General features: G+C 40.0%; 1 protein-coding gene across 1 annotated transcript in view; it reads right to left on the bottom strand.

The window, feature by feature from the left end:
* Positions 1-19,428, bottom strand: part of PTPRG (protein tyrosine phosphatase, receptor type, G) — a gene marked incomplete at its 5' end in the record, with an annotated part of 313,696 nt that overhangs the window by 136,201 nt on the left and 158,067 nt on the right. Inside the window, 1 exon segment of the mRNA XM_009997037.1 lies at positions 3,528-3,623. Coding sequence (XP_009995339.1) covers positions 3,528-3,623 — 96 coding nt within the window.

Raw genomic sequence — 19,428 nt, 5'->3', positions numbered from 1 at the left:
CCCTGTACTTTCAACAGTCCCTAGCACGATGCTTGAAGTGGTGCCATGGTCTGTAAAAAGAGACCAAGTATCACAGGACCCTTTTTCCTCAGCGTACCTGTTCACTTTCCAACTTGTACTCCAATGCAAAATTCAGCTTTCGGAGCCCAGCTAGAGATCTCAGGCCAGCTCATCTCATTTGCAAATTAAGAATACCTGCTATAGAGCCCCCACAGTGTTATTTTATGTGAGACACTCCGAGTGTCTATCCACAACGAAATACAGAGATGAGCAATTATAGCAGTTTGTATATGCAAGAATTGCTTCCTGATTCTAACTATTAATTTATTTTTGTCAGGTCGATTGACCTGCAGCATGAAAACACAAATAGAATTTATCAACAGTTTACAATGAAAGCAATGAGGAAAGCACAGATTTAATTAGCAATTACAACAAAATTCCAAGTGCTTCAATTATCCGAGTTCAGAACCAATGTACTTTACCTGGAAATTGCCCCTGAAACAGTGAATTCAATAAGGAAAATTCTTATGTAGCCCAAGTTAAATTATTTAAACAGGAGGAAAGAGGGTTCTTAATTATTTAATGTTTCACCAATAATTATATAGTTCAGTATAATGTTCACTCACTGGAGAACCTGATTTTCAAAGGAACATTGGGAACATCAGTCAAACAAAAAACACCTGCTAGACTATAAATTCAGTCAGTGCAGTACACATTCATTCCAACACTGCATTAACTCATTAGCAAAAATCCAAGTCTTGACTTAATGGCAAATCTATCCATAATGTCTGTGTTAAAATATTTACACAGAAAAGCATGCAGAGTTCAGTTTTTAACTGTATTTGTGAAAAACAGTATGACCTCTATTGCTACAATTTTTAAAGCTGTGCTCTAGATAAATGAATCAGAGATGAGACTACAGCTCTGGAAAACAGCAAACTATTAAATTAGTACTTGAACAGCCAAAGCTGCCAAACAAAATGTGGCCATGGACATTTTAGGGACTTTTCATTCAAAAGTTACTAAGAATCATCTTTAAAAGTCAGGTTTTAAATTGGTTACATGAAACACTAGCCATGGTAAGCTTATCCACATGGTGTCCTGGGGAGCAAGGCTAAAGGAACGCCAAGTATTTCTGAATGAAAGTGTCTGGAAAGGTTTTTCCAAAGCATGGTCAACCAGCTCCAGCACATGATACACAGCTGAGGGAACTGAAACGGCACCTTGGTCAAACACAGCGTGGAAATGCAAAAGATCATCACCATCAATTAATAACCACACGTATAACAACTCAAGCTCTATGGGGAAAACTCTGGAAAAGCCCCTGTGATAGCCAAAATAGCAGCTGTCCCATTGAAGTCCTTAGAGTTAACTTACTTGTGCCAGAATTCAGCACATGCCTTTCCAGAATGGGGACTTGGAGCTCTGCAGATCTTGCTGGCAGCTTTCTGTCTCGGAGCAGAGCTACCCAGGAGGAAGAACTGACATGCTTGGAAGTTTACTGGCACATCACTGAGTTATCATTTCAACCCAAAGACAGGAAAAAAATACCAAAAAAAAAAAAAAGAAACAAGAAAACCCTTTCCTTGCAATCTCCAAACTGGTTGTGCCTGGGTCACTTTGCCGAAGAATTACCGTACCCCTCACTCTCTAAGAGAGATCAGAGACTGTTTATCAGTAATGGCTTCTGATTTCATGGCTCCTGGAGCAAAGGAGCCCAGCTGCACCATCATCCAGACTTTACAGCCTAATGTCCTATGGCCTGCAGGGCTAGAAATGATGAAAAGTATAGATTTCTGCTTCCCTGAGGGGACCGCAACACTCGGTTGTGGGGCTTAAAGAGCCTGAGGTCTCTCATAATCAAAGATGGGTTTTTTCAACAGCATTACAGACTATTTTAGGTTATTTTTAGTGAGTTTAATGGCTCCCTCGGAATCGTGTAAAGTGGGATTCGCAGTAATCGCAGCACCTGGTGTTGCAGGTGGGGAATACAAAACACAGTCCCACTACAATTTTAAGATCCTCTAAAACCAGGGTTTATGGAGCAAATGTCACATACAGACTAGGAAATGGTGCTTGTGTGAGGCACATCAGGGTAATTTAGCAATTAAATTCCAGGCAGACAATGCAACGGCATGTATTGCACCCCACGGCACGACACGTGCCCCCGACACGGCACACGCAGGGAACATGCAGCTCTTCCTTCTGCTACAAATCCAGCAACGGTGCCTTTGGTTGTTCTGTTCCTAAACTTCTGTCTTGTAAGGTCAAATTCAATTTGCCCAACGCTTCCCACAGCACATCAAGATTAAGAAGTCTGGGGAATTATCCTGCTATGCCACTGTAAATTATTGCAGCTCCACCAAATTTACCCTAACATGAAACGCTGTAGAAGGGCTCAGAATTCCACAGTGATGAATTTAACATGTCTACATCCACTAGCCTGATGTCAGCAGAGTTACAGCAATTTATGCAATACAAGGATCCGTCCTTTTCTCCTTATCAAAGTGTTTGATCAAAATCAGTGACATGGAAGAAGACAACCTTACTTAATTTGAGCAAGACAGTCAGGCTTGTCACTCTAACATCACAAGAAAAAGGGAGATATTTACATATAGGTACTTGCTTATTCTTTTTTATCTGGCTTCAGAGAGATAACAGCAAAATCATTTTCTTCCACAGTAACAACAAGTGGGAAACATCACAGAGGACCAGCATTTCCCCTTGTTCTTCCCTCCTCTCTTTCCTCTCTTTTGAGAAAGCAACACCTTGAGATATTTCAAAATCTTCATTAGTCACTTCCCTGCTTGTGACAATGTGGTGACATGGAGTTGCTCCAACTCACTCTGTTCAATCCACCCCCGAGTCAGAAAGCAAAACCTCTGTTTGGGATGCAACATGACTCAAGAGCCCACCCTGCTGAGCAGCACTGCCAGATGAGCTCCCCCAGCAGCCGTGGCCAGGCACAGGCCCTGCCCCATGCAGCAGCTCCCCAGCGGGTGGAACCGACAAGCGAGCAAGTCACTCTCCTGAGGGTGTGCTATAAAAATAAAGGGGATGCATCAATTCACCCCTTTGGAAACCTGATCTGTTCAAGAACTTGTTACTATGACAATTCAGAAGAAGCTGCTTCAGATAAGGTTGATGAAACTTATTGATTAATTTTCTCTCAACCCACGTTTGAATTTTAAGTTTTCTCGGAACAGAACCAGTTCAGGTCAGTTTGTTATTCCAGGGACCCCAGCAAAATGCTTCAGCAGTGAATGAAGTTCCATGATAAATGTGTTCTCCAAACTGCATCTGTAAAGTAGCTATAAAAGCAGAACAACTCATGCAAAATTTTTCATTACATTTCTAAATATACTTATTTACATTTTAAATCACACATAGACAATATGAAATATCTTTCACTTAGACAGGTGGGAACAAGAAAACAGATGCATCCATTAAGCTTGAAACAATTCAATGAATTAAATAGTACTTGTTGTATGCTTTGGTTTATGGATATAGCTCTTGTTTAAACTTACTTGAAAAAACACAGCCATGGCTCCTATTACCCTGTTTTCTAGAACTGCTGTTCCAAAACTGTCAAAGTCATCAGGATTGTAGAAGTAGATCTGCATCTGTAAAAATTAAAACCAACAACAACAAAATCACATTAGTGTTGATTCATACAGCTTTCAAATGAGGTAATGCACACAGGTTGTACGTAAACCCAGTGTTATGAACCTGAGATAAAGGAATTCTGCTGAACAATATTGTTTAACTAGCATCTTGATTAATGGCATGACTGGCCTACTGAGACAGTAACCAGGGAACAGAGTCAATGCAATGCATTTTAATAACAAACTCAAGGATAAACAGTATGGCCAGTCTTTTTAGATGGTAAACTCTGCTTTCTGCCAGGATCTCTTCATTTCTTTGCTCATTGCAGAATCATCTCCTGCTCTGTTAAATGTGCTAAACATATTTATCTCAAAAACCATAGAGAAATTTTGAAAAGGATTTCAGTGTTTAGAGTTATTCCTTTACTCCTAAAGCAATTTGTAAGATAAAAGTCTGTCTCTGTAGCAATGCATTTTTATGAGCCTCTGATATTCAGGACTATCAGTTAGGGTCAGACTTCTCCCTGACTTCAGTTAAATTTCATGACTTTTATTTCCAAAGCATTAGTACTCAGCAAAAACTCTAAGTGAGACAAAACCAGATATTTTGATGTCATTTTAGGACAAATAATAAATATTAATAACTGCACAAACCCTAAGAGAAAGCAGGTGAGAACAAAACAGAAAATGTCTAAGTTCCACAAATATAGGAAGACTGAGGAATAGCTTCCTTCAAACACTCTGCTGTTGAACAATCCCAGTATGTGCTAGACAAACATGTCATCAATAAGGGCAGGACAGAGAGGCCCATGGGTGCTACTGCTCCTTATTTCTCGTATGGTTCTTGTTCCATTCACTGCATTAGATGACCTCCCATTTCTGCCAGTCATCCTAACACACCACTGCTTCCCCAGCAGTTGTTCAACCTCCCCATTCCCCAAGAAGCCCCTAGTGTCAGTCCATCTGCATCAGACAACATTTGCTCCAAAAGAGCTGGTTTACACCCAAAACATGTAACATCCCTTCTCAACGTTACACCATGTGGGTGTGTACATTTTCATAGAATAAATTCAGTACTGGTAACACTTGCTGTATGTGTGCTTTACACATTACAATAAAAACATGTGGCTGGTGGTGACAGCCAAGTCCAAGAACTAGACTTTGCAGGGACATTCAGGGATCCTTCCTGCTGGATTTCACAATCCAAACCAGTGCAGATGTGTCCATGGGGGCAACACTACTGCAAGACAATTGGTCAATGCTTAAGTTTACTCATGAACACTGACTCTAGCAGAAACCCTGTTCCTGCCTATGAAACAGGAATGGACCCATCAGGCTTCTCTGCCACTGGCCTCTTGCCTGAACCGGCACATTCACTCTTGCTTCTCTGCTGCCCATCATCTGTTACCTGACCTATTCTGGCACCCAGGTGATAAGAAACAGCCACACAGTACATAGTTAAATGGAGATGTAAGGTCACACTCAGACTGTCCATGCCCCCTGACACACTACCAGTCTGACTGTCTCTCCCTCCTGCAAGTCTCCTGCAGGCAAATGCTCTCTGGTACCAACAGCTTCTTTGGGGCTTTTTGGGTTTCTCCAAGATCGTGCTCCATGACAAATCCTACTGTGTTCCCAAATGTATTCTTCTCACATTCTGAAATTTTGTATATTGCCAGATGAGATGTTACCCTTTTATCTTGCTCAGATATGTTCCTACTCATATTTCCTGATTCCCAGGCTTCTGACTATATACATATTGGCTGCAGTGTACAACACTGGCAAAGAACCTTTACATCAAAGAAAACATCACCATATAGAGAAAAGGCCAAGATGAAGATCAGCCTTTTCAGAGGTAGAGGTACTTTTTTCAGCTGCATGATAAAATAAGACCACACTCCAAATGGCTCACATAAAAAAAAACAAACAAACAAACAAACAAAAAAAAAACTGGCACTCACTCTTGCTTCATAAAATTTGAAAGCAAGTTTCTTCCCCTATTTTGGCCTTCCTATTCCCAGTGTATTCATAGCAGACACAGAGATGCTGGCAGTATCTCACAAAGTTGGTGGTGCCTCCAGGTTCTGACAACTCATGCTTTGAACAGATGCAGACTGAGGTACAGCCATTCATTGATGTCGAAATTAGAAACAGTTTGTTTCAGGTAGAATTGCTTAAACCTTAATTTAGCCAGCACAGACAAAAGCACTCACAAAACACTCACAAATTACATTTTGCTCTCCTTTAAAATAAAGTCTAAAATTAGGTATACTTTATATAAAACACTTCACTATACAGTCCTCACAGGAGTTTATAAAGAAAAGTATCACTGAGTGAGTTCAACACATGCCAAAATCATTTTGGATCAATTTTGCTCACGGCGTTTTAAGGAAATTAATTTTTACAATACACTTTTGGATAGTAGTGCAAAGGGCTTTGGTAAAAAAGAGCTTAATTCAGATCCCTTGTCTCCACAGTGCAATTTCACAGACTAATCAAGAACCACACTCCTTGATTACCATACACATTGAAACGTTTTCCCACTGCTCCCTGGTGTTTTTCCAGAGAGCGTGGTTCCTCTCTCTGCATCCATCAACTCAAGGGGAACTGTCTTGTATGAAAAATTATCTTCATCTGTCATACAGTAGCTTCCTCATGTTTTCATACAGCTAGAAGGAACATTTTAGGAGCAGAATCTCCCAGGAATTGCCATTATATAATTTATACACGCATACATTGCAAAAACAATGTTAAGAAGATGGTAAAGTTACATCCTCAAAGCTGCATGGTTCATGCTGCTCATAAAACCACACCTGGACACCACTGAGCCTCAGTATTATGCCAATTTCCTAATTATGTGATCACATATTGTTCTCTTGCATAATAGTCTCATCTGTATTCCTCCAATTTACAATGAAATGTAAATCTAACATTATTTTTTCTTTTATACATAATATACATAGTCTTCAATACATTTATCAGTAGTTTTTAATTTAGTATTTTCTATGGATGGCATAATGATCTTTATGTACAAATCAAGAAGAAGACAGTTAACCATAAAATTAATTTCACCGCATACTTAAGTGGTCTAAACATGCCAGAAAATTCTCATTATTACTCCTTATTATATAATTAGTATATATAATATATGGTGCATTTTGCATATAAATTACTTCTGCTATCTCTTCCTGGCACATACAAAGCAGTAGTACAGAATGCAACAAAGGGGCATTTAAGCTAAAGAAAATTTGGATCTTGTCATGGTATGTTATTTGTGAAATGGAGGATCATCCAAGCTTGTACATCCAACCTGAATTGTGGCACTGCCTGACCTCACCATCATTTTCTCATACATTTTTACAACTGATTTCACATTAGCTTCTATTTAAAAAAAACCACACACAACAAAATACGTTTTTTACAAACACATTTTTAAAGGTTCTGAATCCCTTCGCAATGGGAAAGCCTGAAATACCCCTTGTAATTTCTCTAGTGTGACACTGTCTGCAGTCAGAATGCTCAGGTCCATACATCCCTGCTGACAGTGCTCCAAAAAAGCCTTCCTGGTGGCACAGGTCCCAGAGGGCATGAGAGTCCTGTTCTATATGGCACAATATACTAGATTTATGTCTTTCACATCTAGCCCCATTACAACTAACAAGGCTGGGAAAGGCTCACATGGACTTCCTTAACCTCAGATGTGCAACCCAGCAGTTTGCTTGCATGTACCTTGTAAAGATCTATTATAAAAAATCCCTGGAGTGTTCAAGCAACCTGAAATTTTCAGTATTTTGATAAGGCCAAGCTGAAACAAAGCATCCCTAGTGACACAAAGGTACTTTTCTTGTGGGAAGATTCCATGCTAAAATGCTACCAACAGCTACTGCAGCTACAGAGGCAGGGAGAGGCTAAGTTTGCTTTTAATGGAAAAGCTTTATGCTTTGACACTCTCCACACTTTAAGAGTAGAATTGTTTTCACTCAAACTTGAGAGAGATTTGCTGTACAGCACAGATTAAGCCTGAAAAAATCTCACTGAAGGGGAAAATCTTCAGAATGTTACAAGTGCCTTAAAACATAGGATTAGACAGAAAGCCCTCACTCTGCCCTCACCCAGGAGATAAATGCCAGTTACCCTTTAAAACCATGTCATGTTTTCTAGCCTCTTCTGTCCAGAAAGATCCACTGTCCAACCATTAAAGTTCCCAAGCACTTGAGGACTTTTCACAGCTGACAACACTTGCACAAATGAATACACCACATACATCCCACACCTGAGCAATTCCCTAGCCTAGAGCACCTCTGCCTCCATGTTCCTACCAGCTACTAATCCCTTCCACCATACCACAGAGCAGGCTACCCCTTTCTGCTGGGGTTCAACCTACTCTCTACAGAAACACCTCTCTTCAATCATGTTCTTCCAAACTCTAAAGAAATCTGCTCTTCCCCAGGGTTGGCAAAATGTCTCTGAAGAGATTTTGACTAAAGCTGGGCTGCCACCAGGATGAACTTGTAAGGATGGGCTGTCAAAAATATGCATGTGTATTACTGAGAAATACTTCCCACCAGAGATCAGTTCCAAGTTTATTAAGTACAATTGCCTCTGAATGACTAAACCCTCTTTATGAAATGTCACTGGCTTGCAAAAACTGAGCCTGCGTGAAATGAATGACTTCTCCCTGCCACTCATCCACAAATAAAAGGCTCCAGCTCTCTGCTCCTCTGCTTGGCAAGACAGACGTCCAGACAGAAATCACCATCCCTGTGCATGACATCTTTGTGCTCTTATTACCCCACTACAAAGACAGAAAGTTTATAATCAATGCAGACTATCAGGGCTAAACTCATTCAGCACTTCAGAGAGAAAAGCCACAATGAGCATTTGATAGATCCCAGAAGATGTGAGTGAGTTCAAAGCAATTCTAAGAGACTGGAAACCAAGCAAGTACATTTTCCATAGACAGATGCCAAGTATTTTAAAAATAAATAATTGAGACTTTTAAATTGGGCTGCTATCACCCTGTGCAACCTCCTTCAGCAGATTTCTCTTTAGATTAAAAAGTGAACAAAGGCTTATTGTGCTGTCACAGATGTGGAGTAGAGAATATTGAATAGTATCAGGAATTCTGGTAGAAGGGAAAAGATCATCAGCATTAGCTTTCCACTCATTTCCTTCCAGCAATGCAAGGGCTACCATGCAATTTAAAGCTAAAAAAAAAACAAACCCAGAAAAAAAGAGGTTTTATAGGCCAGCCAATTTTTTGATGAATCAGGCAGCAAGACGCAGACACCACAGCTATGTGGTTTATTCTGTAGTGCTTCAGAGTCTGAGAGTATTTTCAGAAGAGCAGAACACAGATGCATCGCAGGTAGAATGCAAATCTCCTCAGACTGGAGAAACAAAATTTTTGAAATGTTTGCTTTAAACGATGGAGTTAATCACTGAACATATTCTTAATTAGGAGCTTTGCTGCTTATATTGTAAGAATAAATTATTCTCAGCCACTTTTACAGCTGTATATAAAACCTCTCGCACAAAAACAAATTCTGTGCTAAGATTATGAATCATACATGATTTTTCTTAATTGAAAGCCTGTATCCAACTTACTTTGGCTTTAAATATATGCATAGATTTCTAGCAAACCAGATGATGTGATCCATTTGGCTGGAATAAAAATTTTCTACAGACATAATGTAATCTTCACCGCAGCACTGAAAATTCAGAACAACCGTCCTGCAGTCTGTGTGTTTACTGGAGTGTGAGATGTACACTGGGGCAATGAAGTCTGATGTTTGACTTCTCATTATATTCTCTTTAAAAAAACCCATGAAACTTATCTTTTGTAACATATTCTAAATCTGCTTAGAGAAGGCGGAGGGGAAGAGCGAATCGTGATGTTTTCAAGTTCTCCTACCAGAGCTGGATGTAATAACACAGAGTAGACTGCATTCTTTCTAAAAGACAAAGTTGAACAGGAGCAGATAATGGCATGTTTTTCCTGCCTAGTCTATTATTCATCAGTGAATTTTTAACTGTAGTTAGGTAGGTACAGAGATGTATTTTCAATGTCATCACTTAGTATTTCACAGTGCTTAAAAGCGTGCTGGGTAAATTGCAAAACACAAAGAGTCAGACAGGGTCTTTGCCCTGAAGTAATTGCAACTTGATAATAAATACAATACTAGGCTGGAAAAAAAAATCAAAGGAGTAGAAACAACAGGAAGAGTAAAGATCATACAAGTGAAATAAGAAAATTCAACTCAATTTAGACATTCACATTCCTTAGAAGTATGATAAATTTCCCTTTAATCTTTTTTAATAGTAAGCATTAATTATTGCTTTGTTGTCTACACACAAGACAGTAGGTGTATTTATGTTAAAAGTCAAGACTAAGCAATTTCATAGTCATTTTCAATCTGAAAGCTGGTGCACGCTCCGCCCCTAGCTATGAAGAGCACTTAAACCTGTGAGTGGTCCAGTGACAGCCCAGTAGGAACACTGAAGCAACATGACGCTCGTAGGAATGCCCTGAGCTTCAGTTCATGGCTGGATCATGGCCATATCACTCAGTATTTTGGGTGTTAAATCTTGAATGGTAAGAGAGAAGTACCTTGACAAGGCAGAAACCTCACTGATTTCTACTGTCAGAAATAACCCTTGGGCCCACTCCTGCCCCAAGCAGGAAAACCCATCTCATCTATATACATGGAGTCATTACACGATGAAGTAATTTTTGATGCTAAAAACCTGGACGTTGCATTCATTTGTATTCCATAATATGAAAATAACGGTTTCAGTGTTTATGCTTTCCATAACATGAAACTTCTTTGCAATTGCTTTGTACTCCAAGTAACAGCCATATGATTCACCATGAAATGAAGTCTGGAAAATCGTTTTGGATAAATGGAACTATAAATTCAATAGAATTTCCATGACAACATAGATTGCAACACTCTGCCACAAGTAAAATGTTATAAATCATTCAAAACCAACAAAAAATCAGCAGTAAGTCTTCTCTTTCACAACATACAAGACCCCTGAATTATAAAGCTGTGGTTATTACCTCCCCATGCAATGCCTCTCATTTCTGATCCTGTTCCTTGTTATAAGTGTTGTTTCATATCTGACCTCCTTTCTAACATAGGAAATTGTAATACTAACACTTTATACTACGATGTAAACAAGAATAAGCAGGAGGGTTTTTTGAACCTTTCCTCCTTTTCTCATCTTCTAAAAACATTTAGATATCTTCATCATCTGGTAATTATACCTCTGTATCCATATACATCACAGCATCTTGTTAAGACTCAAAAATATAGGAGGTTCTTTTTCTGTAAATGTGGGTGGTAAGTGTACAATAGGGTGCTCAGTCAGCTCGTAAAAAGGATGTGAAACACATGTCTAAGGGATGGAAGAGATCCAAGGAGAGGAGGAGGTAAAAATAAAAAGGGATAAAAGATGACACCACCCAGTATTACTCATTCAAACCCGTCCATCGGAGTGTTCCTGACATGCTGTATTTCACTTAAAGTCCACGGATCTGGAATGAAGTGATTCCAGGAAGACCTTCACTGCAATTTAAAAATCACTGTGGCTGTAGACATCGTGCCTGTGAGAAAAACCTTGAAAATGCAAAGCTCCTTCTGTCCTGAAGAGAATAAGACTCCCATAAAACCAAATGAGAGACAACTCAGTATTCTCATTTTTGGGTAGGAGTATTTCTTACAAATCGGATATTTTGGTAACTTGAGATGAAGCAGCAACCTTGGATTGCAAAGGCTCATCTTCCCAGACTACTAGAGAGTTTCTGCTGTCTTGCATAAAACTCTGTCCATTTTGGGGCCTCATTTCCTTGTGTGTAAACGATGGTCATTGCCCATCCCTCCTCAAACAGTTTTTATGAAAAAAAATAGGAAAAATTGGAAATGAATGAGAAGAATGACAAGGACTTGAAAAACACATGAAATAAACTACCATTTGGAGTGGTGTTGGAGAAAAAAACACTTTGGGGTTGCTGTTCATTTGCTCAATATTGCAATACAGAAGGGTCCCACATGTACCTCAGGGAGACAGGACATGACCTTTTAATACTGGTACCAACTTCTAAACAGCTCTTCTCTGGCATGGAGCTAATGTTGGGAGAATTTGGTGCAGACACGTACTGCAAGGCACTGCAGCCAGACACCCAAGGGCATCTTCCCAGGCTCCTTGAGGTCTGCTGGGGTCTTTCATTGGCCTTTAACTCTGCTACCAGACTCTGAGTCTCTGGCAGAGACTTTTGGGTTTCTTTATTGAGTAGTTCTGAGTCTCACCCACAGTGGCTTTGTCTGTGTCATGTTCCAAACAAGACAGCAAGTGCATGCACACAGGAACACGCAAGGCTGAGACTTCCACTGCAGTGAGAGGCAAACTTTGCTTTCTAAAACTGTTCCAGTGGCAAAATGAGAAGCAATACTTAGCTGCTGGCTGAGATGAAAAACTGAAACAGGCAATTTAGGAAGTGGCTAAGCACCAAAAGCCACAGCAACTAAAAATAAGCCGGATGGTCTGACTGTTTGAATAGAATAGCTCTGAACTCAACCCAAAAGTGACTGTTTCACATATTGTCTTAATCTGTTTCCCATGGTCTTCCTACAAGGACAACTAAACTACCAAAGAAAGAGTTTTAAACTTCAAAATACCCAAACTGTCCATACTTGAGAGCTCATCTTTCAAGAACCCATTTACTTTCTTAAACAGCAAGAAGTGCTGTCAGAACGAAGCGAACTGCTGGGATTTCCTAGCAAAAACACTCCAGCACTCTTCAGGGAAAAGAAAGGAGCTGCATTATAAAAAGAAATCCTACAAAAGCACACTTTTCCTAGCATGTGTGATTAATACAATTTCATATACTATTCACTTTAAAGATGCACTAGCACAAGTATTCATTCCTCTGAGAGCTCACATCTTGGCGCAAATTATTCTTTTTGTACTGTGAATTCAGAACATCCTGTGTGGTTTATTTGGGGTTTTTGTGTGTGTGTGTGTTTTGTTTCTGTATTTATTTTGTTTTAACAGGGGAAGGCGATCTTTTCCATGAGGTTTAATGATCTTCAAAATGCCTCAGAACAAATTTTGAAATATTTATAGTTTTGTTGCATCTCTGGATTCAAAGCCTTGGAGCAGATGGGGCATGTTTTCAGAAGCATTTTGCTTGGGCAAAAAGTCCTTTCCTGTCTCTGAGGGGATATGAAATCCTCCAAGCTGCACACTTGCAGTTATTTTTATTCATGAACCAAGAAGTGTATGGGCAATTGCAGCAGAACCAGCCCATGAGAAGAGCTTACTTAGAGAGCTTTATGACACAGGGCAAAAAATAAAGTGGGCTTTCCCATATTTTGCAGAATCCACATATATCTAGGGCAGCACCGTAATCCCAAAGATAAAGCAAACAGGGTGCTCGGCATCAGAGGTCTCAGGAGCCACTTGCAGATTACTGAAGAATGGTGGGACAGCCCTAGGCTGCAGGGACAGCACTAGTTCTGCCACACACTCCCCATTTGAACACAAGAATGATTTTTCCAATGTAGCTGTGTAATGTGGGTATTTTACTTCAAGTTTCTCAAAGGGGCTTAATGTGCAAGGGCTGAGTACACTGTATCCTTTGCAAATGTCAGGATCTCTTGAAAATACCTAAAATTGAAATCTTTCCCTGCTGTGGGGTGCTACCCAAATTCTCCAGGGTCTTGGAAAACCTTGCATGTAATATCTCTGTATTCTGCCTCTACTTTTCTAGCTTTCTTTACACCCTTATCCTCTGTTTTACCAGAGCAGAAACTGAAGTGCAGGGTTACGAAATTTCTAAACTTCTCATCCTAGCAATTTTGTGTACAGACACAGAATAGCTGAATAAACTACCTTAATGGAACCAGCTTGTTAAGGACATGATTCTGCATTAACACTAGTAAATAAAAAAGAACTGGACTTAACACAGCAAGAAGCAAAACATCCAAGTAAGTGCAAAATTGATGGAATTGAGGTTAAAGTGCTAGAAATTGTGTAGCCTTTTAAAGCTAAAACCGTGTCCACTGCCACGTCTGCAAACCCATTGGCAAACACGTTCTGTAATGGTCCTTTGTTAGATGTCAAAGTTATTCTTCCACACTTAGGAAACTGAAACACAATTCTCTCTCCCCCTCCCACATGCACACACTGGTGCCTGCCTGAAGATGCCCTGTCAAGACTCCTCTGGTGCATCTGAATCTGCTGCTCGCTTGTGGCATCACCTTATATCATGTGAATAAGACAACCTCTCAGCTTTACCACTTCCAAATTTTTAAGGGCCCTTTGATGCTGAGAGAAGAGCATGTTGAACTTCTTTGGACTCCTGATGAACACAGTAGAGCTGCCAGATCGGCATATGAGTCCAAATTTCACAGGCTCTGGGTTCAATACAGGTTCCATGTGGGAGTTGTGTCTCTACTCATCCAGGCTCTGTGCCAGCTTTGTCCCTTCCCTCTACTCTGCATTTTAATAATGAAAACTAGTCTCAAATAATATTTCCACCCTGGCTCACACCTCTGTGTTTTCTGAAAGCACTTCTTCTATCTCAGCATTTCACATTTGAACAACTCACCTGGTTAATGGATACCATGTAAGTTCTGATTTTCAGTATGACAGCTGTTGGCTTTTCTCTGGACTGTGGTTGCCTTTGGCTCTAGAAATGCCCAACCAAATTAATTCTTGTTATATCTCACTGCTGTCTCCAACAGCACTAGACACTTTGGTTATGCCTGCAACCCTGAATGGAAGCTGGAAATGGTGCAAAATGCTGCAGCCTCTCCCTGTCACATCCCAGAGAGCGTGCCCCACTCTGCCTGGGGCTGTGGTGGGCAGGGGGGATCACCTGCAACACAAAAACACACCATTGTACCTCTTACCAATACATTCACCTCTCCTGGCATTGTTCTGTCACAGCACGAAATGCCTCAATGGAACTTTAGAAATATGAGAGTTGCACAAGTAAAGTCTTTAACATAAATCTGAGAATTAACCTGCATAACTAATTTCCCTTCTGGCTGCAGGGACAGGTTGGAATAAACAGTGTATTCAATACCTACTGAGAGAAGACTCCTATATTTCATATTGACTTTAAGCAAGTATAAAAACCCAGGGACAAAGGGCCTCAAAGAGTCAAATTCCTAGCAGTTTCAACAGTGCCTTGAATCATATATAAAGCAGCTACGCTCTTATCCCTAAAACCACAGGTGTGAACCAGATGTCATGCTTATCTTCTCTTGAGATTACAGCAAACAATTGCACACCTTAAGAATATAAAGTACACTTTGGATCAAGAAGCTTGAAATATATTAAATTGTGTCACTGAAGTTAAAAATCCAAATATTAACTAACAAATCACTGATTTATTCAACAGTCTCTTCAGAGCCTATGTTCTACAAAAGTTCTGTTTCTTTTATTTAACTTTTTATAATAAGATCTATTATGAATCACAAATCTGAGATAAAACGACTTGCATAAACCTCAGTCTTGGTCAGCAAGGTTTTGCCAAACATATTGTTCAAATATTCCATCACCTATTTAAAATACACCATGGCTGAAGGAACAGAACTCAAGTCTTGATTTGAATTTTAAACTTTCCCATTTTTGTAATAAAGGCTTACTAAAAGGTGAGCATGTGTTGCACTCAAATATTGAAAGATTAAGTCCAGAATGGTCACTCAAAGAGAATTTTAAGGGTAAGTTACTACACAATAACAAGACATAGTGCAAATGGTGCTCTAACCACACACCTTTGTCATAACAAACCACCTAAAAGAGCATAAGCAGAGCTTATGGAACATTCCAAAATTTCAGTTTCAAGAAGACAACAGTTTTGTCACTTAACTAGTGAATGTCACTAATATGCTACTGTTTGTAACTGGAAGCATTTAAGAAAAAGAACAACAGGGTCCTCCTCACCAAATGCACAAAATAATCCTGCCCCAGTATTTTTAAAGGTCAGACTTGTACCTCAGTATTTCCTCTCTTAAATTAGGTTCAGGCACTGCCTCCCAGCTCCAGTGTTGCCACCTGAGGAGCAGTAGTCCTTGCTGCAAAGGGTGAGGGTCCTGTCTTTCTGATAGATGGCTTATGTTCTATTTCAGTTTCTTCCTACCTTTTGTCTTTCTGGCTGGCTTAATACTTCAATGCCTGGCCTCTTTGACTGCATCTCCCCACCAAACACACACATTCCAAAGTCTATCAGCATCTAATGCTAAAGCTTCACTAAGAGAAGTCTTCCAGGTCAATTTATGACAGAAATATCACAGGTATGTTTACAGCCCTAGATAAGAAAGTCTTGTGTTTACTCAGTAAGCCTCCTATTCATAGAATCATTCAAGTTGGAAAAGACCTTTAAGAGCATCAAGTCCAACCTTTAAACCTTTACTTAACAAAGGCATGCATCTTTTTCTCACGGCTGTAGAGAGAAGGTGGTGAATGTGACCTGATTCCAACAGTTATGTGAGCTGCCTGATCTTGAGGGACTTGAACTACCCTGTTTATGTACCAGTATTCACTAGTGACACAGATCCTCATTCTGCTCTCCAGCAGCTGAGTCTGCAACTCCAGGGGAAAAAGCATCCAGCACACCTTGGCTCACTCACATTAATAAAATGGATGCTAAGCTTTTAAGTTAGCATGATCCTGTCTGTAATGATGAACAGTCAAACTTGGTTTCAGTTGAGAGCACAGACTCAGGCTGCTAAGCTTCATGGCAACATTAATGATTTCAACATATTTATGACCTTCTATTAAAGATGCTGTTAAAAGTTAAGAGCAATGTAGAAAAATAAAGAATTTCAAACATAAACAATTAAGTCTTTGAGCTTTAATATATGCCTTAAGCCCATCTCTATTAGTAAATGGGTTTTTCTTACAAGAACAATCTTTGGATGGTATTAAATGTGGTGATAAATATTCTTCAGGAAAACAGATTAGATAATTTAGAGCTAGTTCTGAAGTCCAGTCTTAATTTCTGCAGAAAAAAATGTAACAGTTAAAAGAAAAGAAGTGCACAGACAGATAACACAGCTTCTGCAGCTGATACTTGCAACTTCATTACTGTGGAAAACAAGGAATGAAAGCAGCTGTTATCAGCCACTCCAACACAGGGCACAGGTTTTCCCTGCTTCACTGGTCATGAGATCACAGCAGTGCTGAGAAAGGGAGCGTGGCTGGGCTCAGTGTGCCAGGCTTGTATTAAACAGAAGGAAAAAAGAGATAGGAACACACCAAAGGTTGAAGACTTAGGTGAAGGTAGTGGCAGCTCTGGTACCTTCCCACACAGCTGCTCTGAGCAGGTCAAAACACATTCAGGATCATGACTGTCCTCCCAGAATACCCAGTCACATGGTATTGGTTTTACAGGGTCCTGAGATGCCAGGAGATGGTGGAAATGCAAGCATTATATTTTATCTCCTCCCCTTCACCAATATATCGTCTGGCCCCTTCCCACACAGACTGCCAGCTGAGGGCTATGCATGGCACACCTGTACCCACTGATGACACCCACCAATGACTGACAAAACACCAGTTTTGATCTGCTAGTTTCCAGCTCCATTCTCTTCTCATTTAAGCACGTACCTCAGAAGGTATCTTGATGTTTTTTAGATTATTTCAATCTGCCCTCTTTCTGTAGAGTTTCTTAACACTGCCACATGCTGATCTTGCCTAGAGTAGCATTGCTATGGATGTTGTCTGACACCCAAGGCTGCATTAACATCACCCCTGAGAGACCTCCTACAAAATGCTTGGTACAGGCTGCAGGTGCATCCAGTTCTGTGTCCTGTCTCACATACCAACCATTTCAGAAACTAAAAACAAGACTATGTGTGTTTACATGGACAAACAGCAACCCTCCCCTTAGCTACACCCCTGCTTCTATCAGCAAGCCCCAGAGTCCTTTCAGAGCTGGAAGCTTCACAAGGGCCATCCTTTAACTGGTTTGTCCAAAACTCTGTTAAATCCTTTTTCCAACCTGTGTTTACTGCCAATGGCTAGAAGTTAATTTCACAAGAGGTTTCTCAATTTATGCCCTTTGATGCACTGCATTAAAAGTCTTCCTCTTTGTTGACCTTTGTGCACCTTCTGTCTTCCTGGGCTCAGACCTTTAGTTGCATCATTAAGCAACATCTATTTAACTTTCTTGAGATTTCATGGACATTTGTAATCATGTGCCCTGAGTCACCTTTTCCAAGCGAAGATGTTACAACTATTTCGCTTCTTGTCTCATGGAAGGTGTTTTGTATCACTGAAGGTTCTCAGTGTTCTTGTTGATCGTGTTAATGTCATAATGATTTCTAATCTTCCTATTTGCCTTCTTGCTACTGCTGAGCACTGAGCTGACTTATCCAGGGAGCTCTCTGAAAGGACTATGGGAACACTTGAGTGGAAATAACTAGTTTAATTTCCATTACTATTTGTGCATACTCAGTGTTCCTTTTAACCTAGTTAAACTAGAAAATGAGATTTATATGATACTGCTTTGTGTATGTGTCTGCATGTGACATCAGCCCTTTGGAATAACTTCAAAATGCATTGACCAATCTCATTGAAAACTCAATGCTTAACTCAGTTTCTCTAAGACTTTACACCCACACAAGTCCCTTTGCAATTAAATGGTGAAGTTAGAGAGAGACTCCATTAGTTTCACTGGTATAGATCAAATATTGAAGACTCTCCCTGTCCTCATCCACAAAGCACTTCATCATCGTGTCTAGGATGGGCAGCAGCCATTTCAGCAGCTGTCATGATTCCTCCAGACTCAGCAGTGCTGCACACAGGTAAGCTGGGGCTTTTTCAACTTGAGAGCTGTTTTGCATTAATTTCTTCACCCAGAGATGTAGCAGGACACACAACGTACCTACTTTCAGTAGGTGCATATTTTCCATGAGTCACAGAGAAAACACCAGCATTTGGATCTAAGCATGCACAATATGAATGGAAATCCACCATTCTGTTAAATATTGTAATAAGGTAACTTTAATCACATAAAGCCTCTCAGTATTTAAATACTTCAGGCACTGTAGACATTTATACAACTAGCAGTAGATGAATTTTCAAATAGATACTTCTGAGTAATTATCCTCTTGAGACAGCACCAATTGCTAAATAATGCCTCAGTTTAATAGCACATAGCTCTTAAGAAATGAATAATTCTGGGGACTATTAAATCTCTCAGAAATGTAACAAAGATGGAGATAAATACCTCACACTCCCTTTTAGTCCTTGTGTGGACGAGGAATAGACCATTTTTTTCTGATGTTTTTAGCTGGACTTCCAAAATGTTAGCTGGACTCCTTAGAAAATTAAGGGGCAGCCCCTCCTACTTGCTCTGCTAAGGCAGAGTATGCAGATTTGTTCTTCCAAACATCAGCAAAGGTTCCTTACAAGCAAAATTAGTGCTGAGACTCATAGGGAAAGCTTAGTAAAATGTATCAGAGGAAGAACAACTGGGTGGGAACTCCTGAAAATGCCATAATCCTTATGGATTAACTGGTGAGGAATAATTGGTCTGTCCCTCCACAACATACCTTTGTCATTCCAGGGAATAATTTTGGAGCAGAAAGAATATCCAATTTGAACTCGGACCACTGAATCAACAAGGCATGACTGGGGAGAGTTTTTAGATGAGTCTGCTTTTATGCAACCCACAAAGCTCAAGAGTATCAGGAAAATGCAGTTCATACAAAATGCTGGCCTTTATACATGTTTCCTGTAGATGTTTTTCCTAAAACTGTGCCTGGTTGCATATTGCTTACTGCTAATACAAGAGCCTAGGGAA

Source organism: Chaetura pelagica, unplaced genomic scaffold (genome assembly GCF_000747805.2).
Source record: "Chaetura pelagica isolate M959 unplaced genomic scaffold, ChaPel_1.0 scaffold364, whole genome shotgun sequence".
Taxonomy (NCBI): Eukaryota; Metazoa; Chordata; class Aves; order Apodiformes; family Apodidae; genus Chaetura; species Chaetura pelagica.
This window is presented reverse-complemented; position numbering and strand designations above follow the sequence as displayed.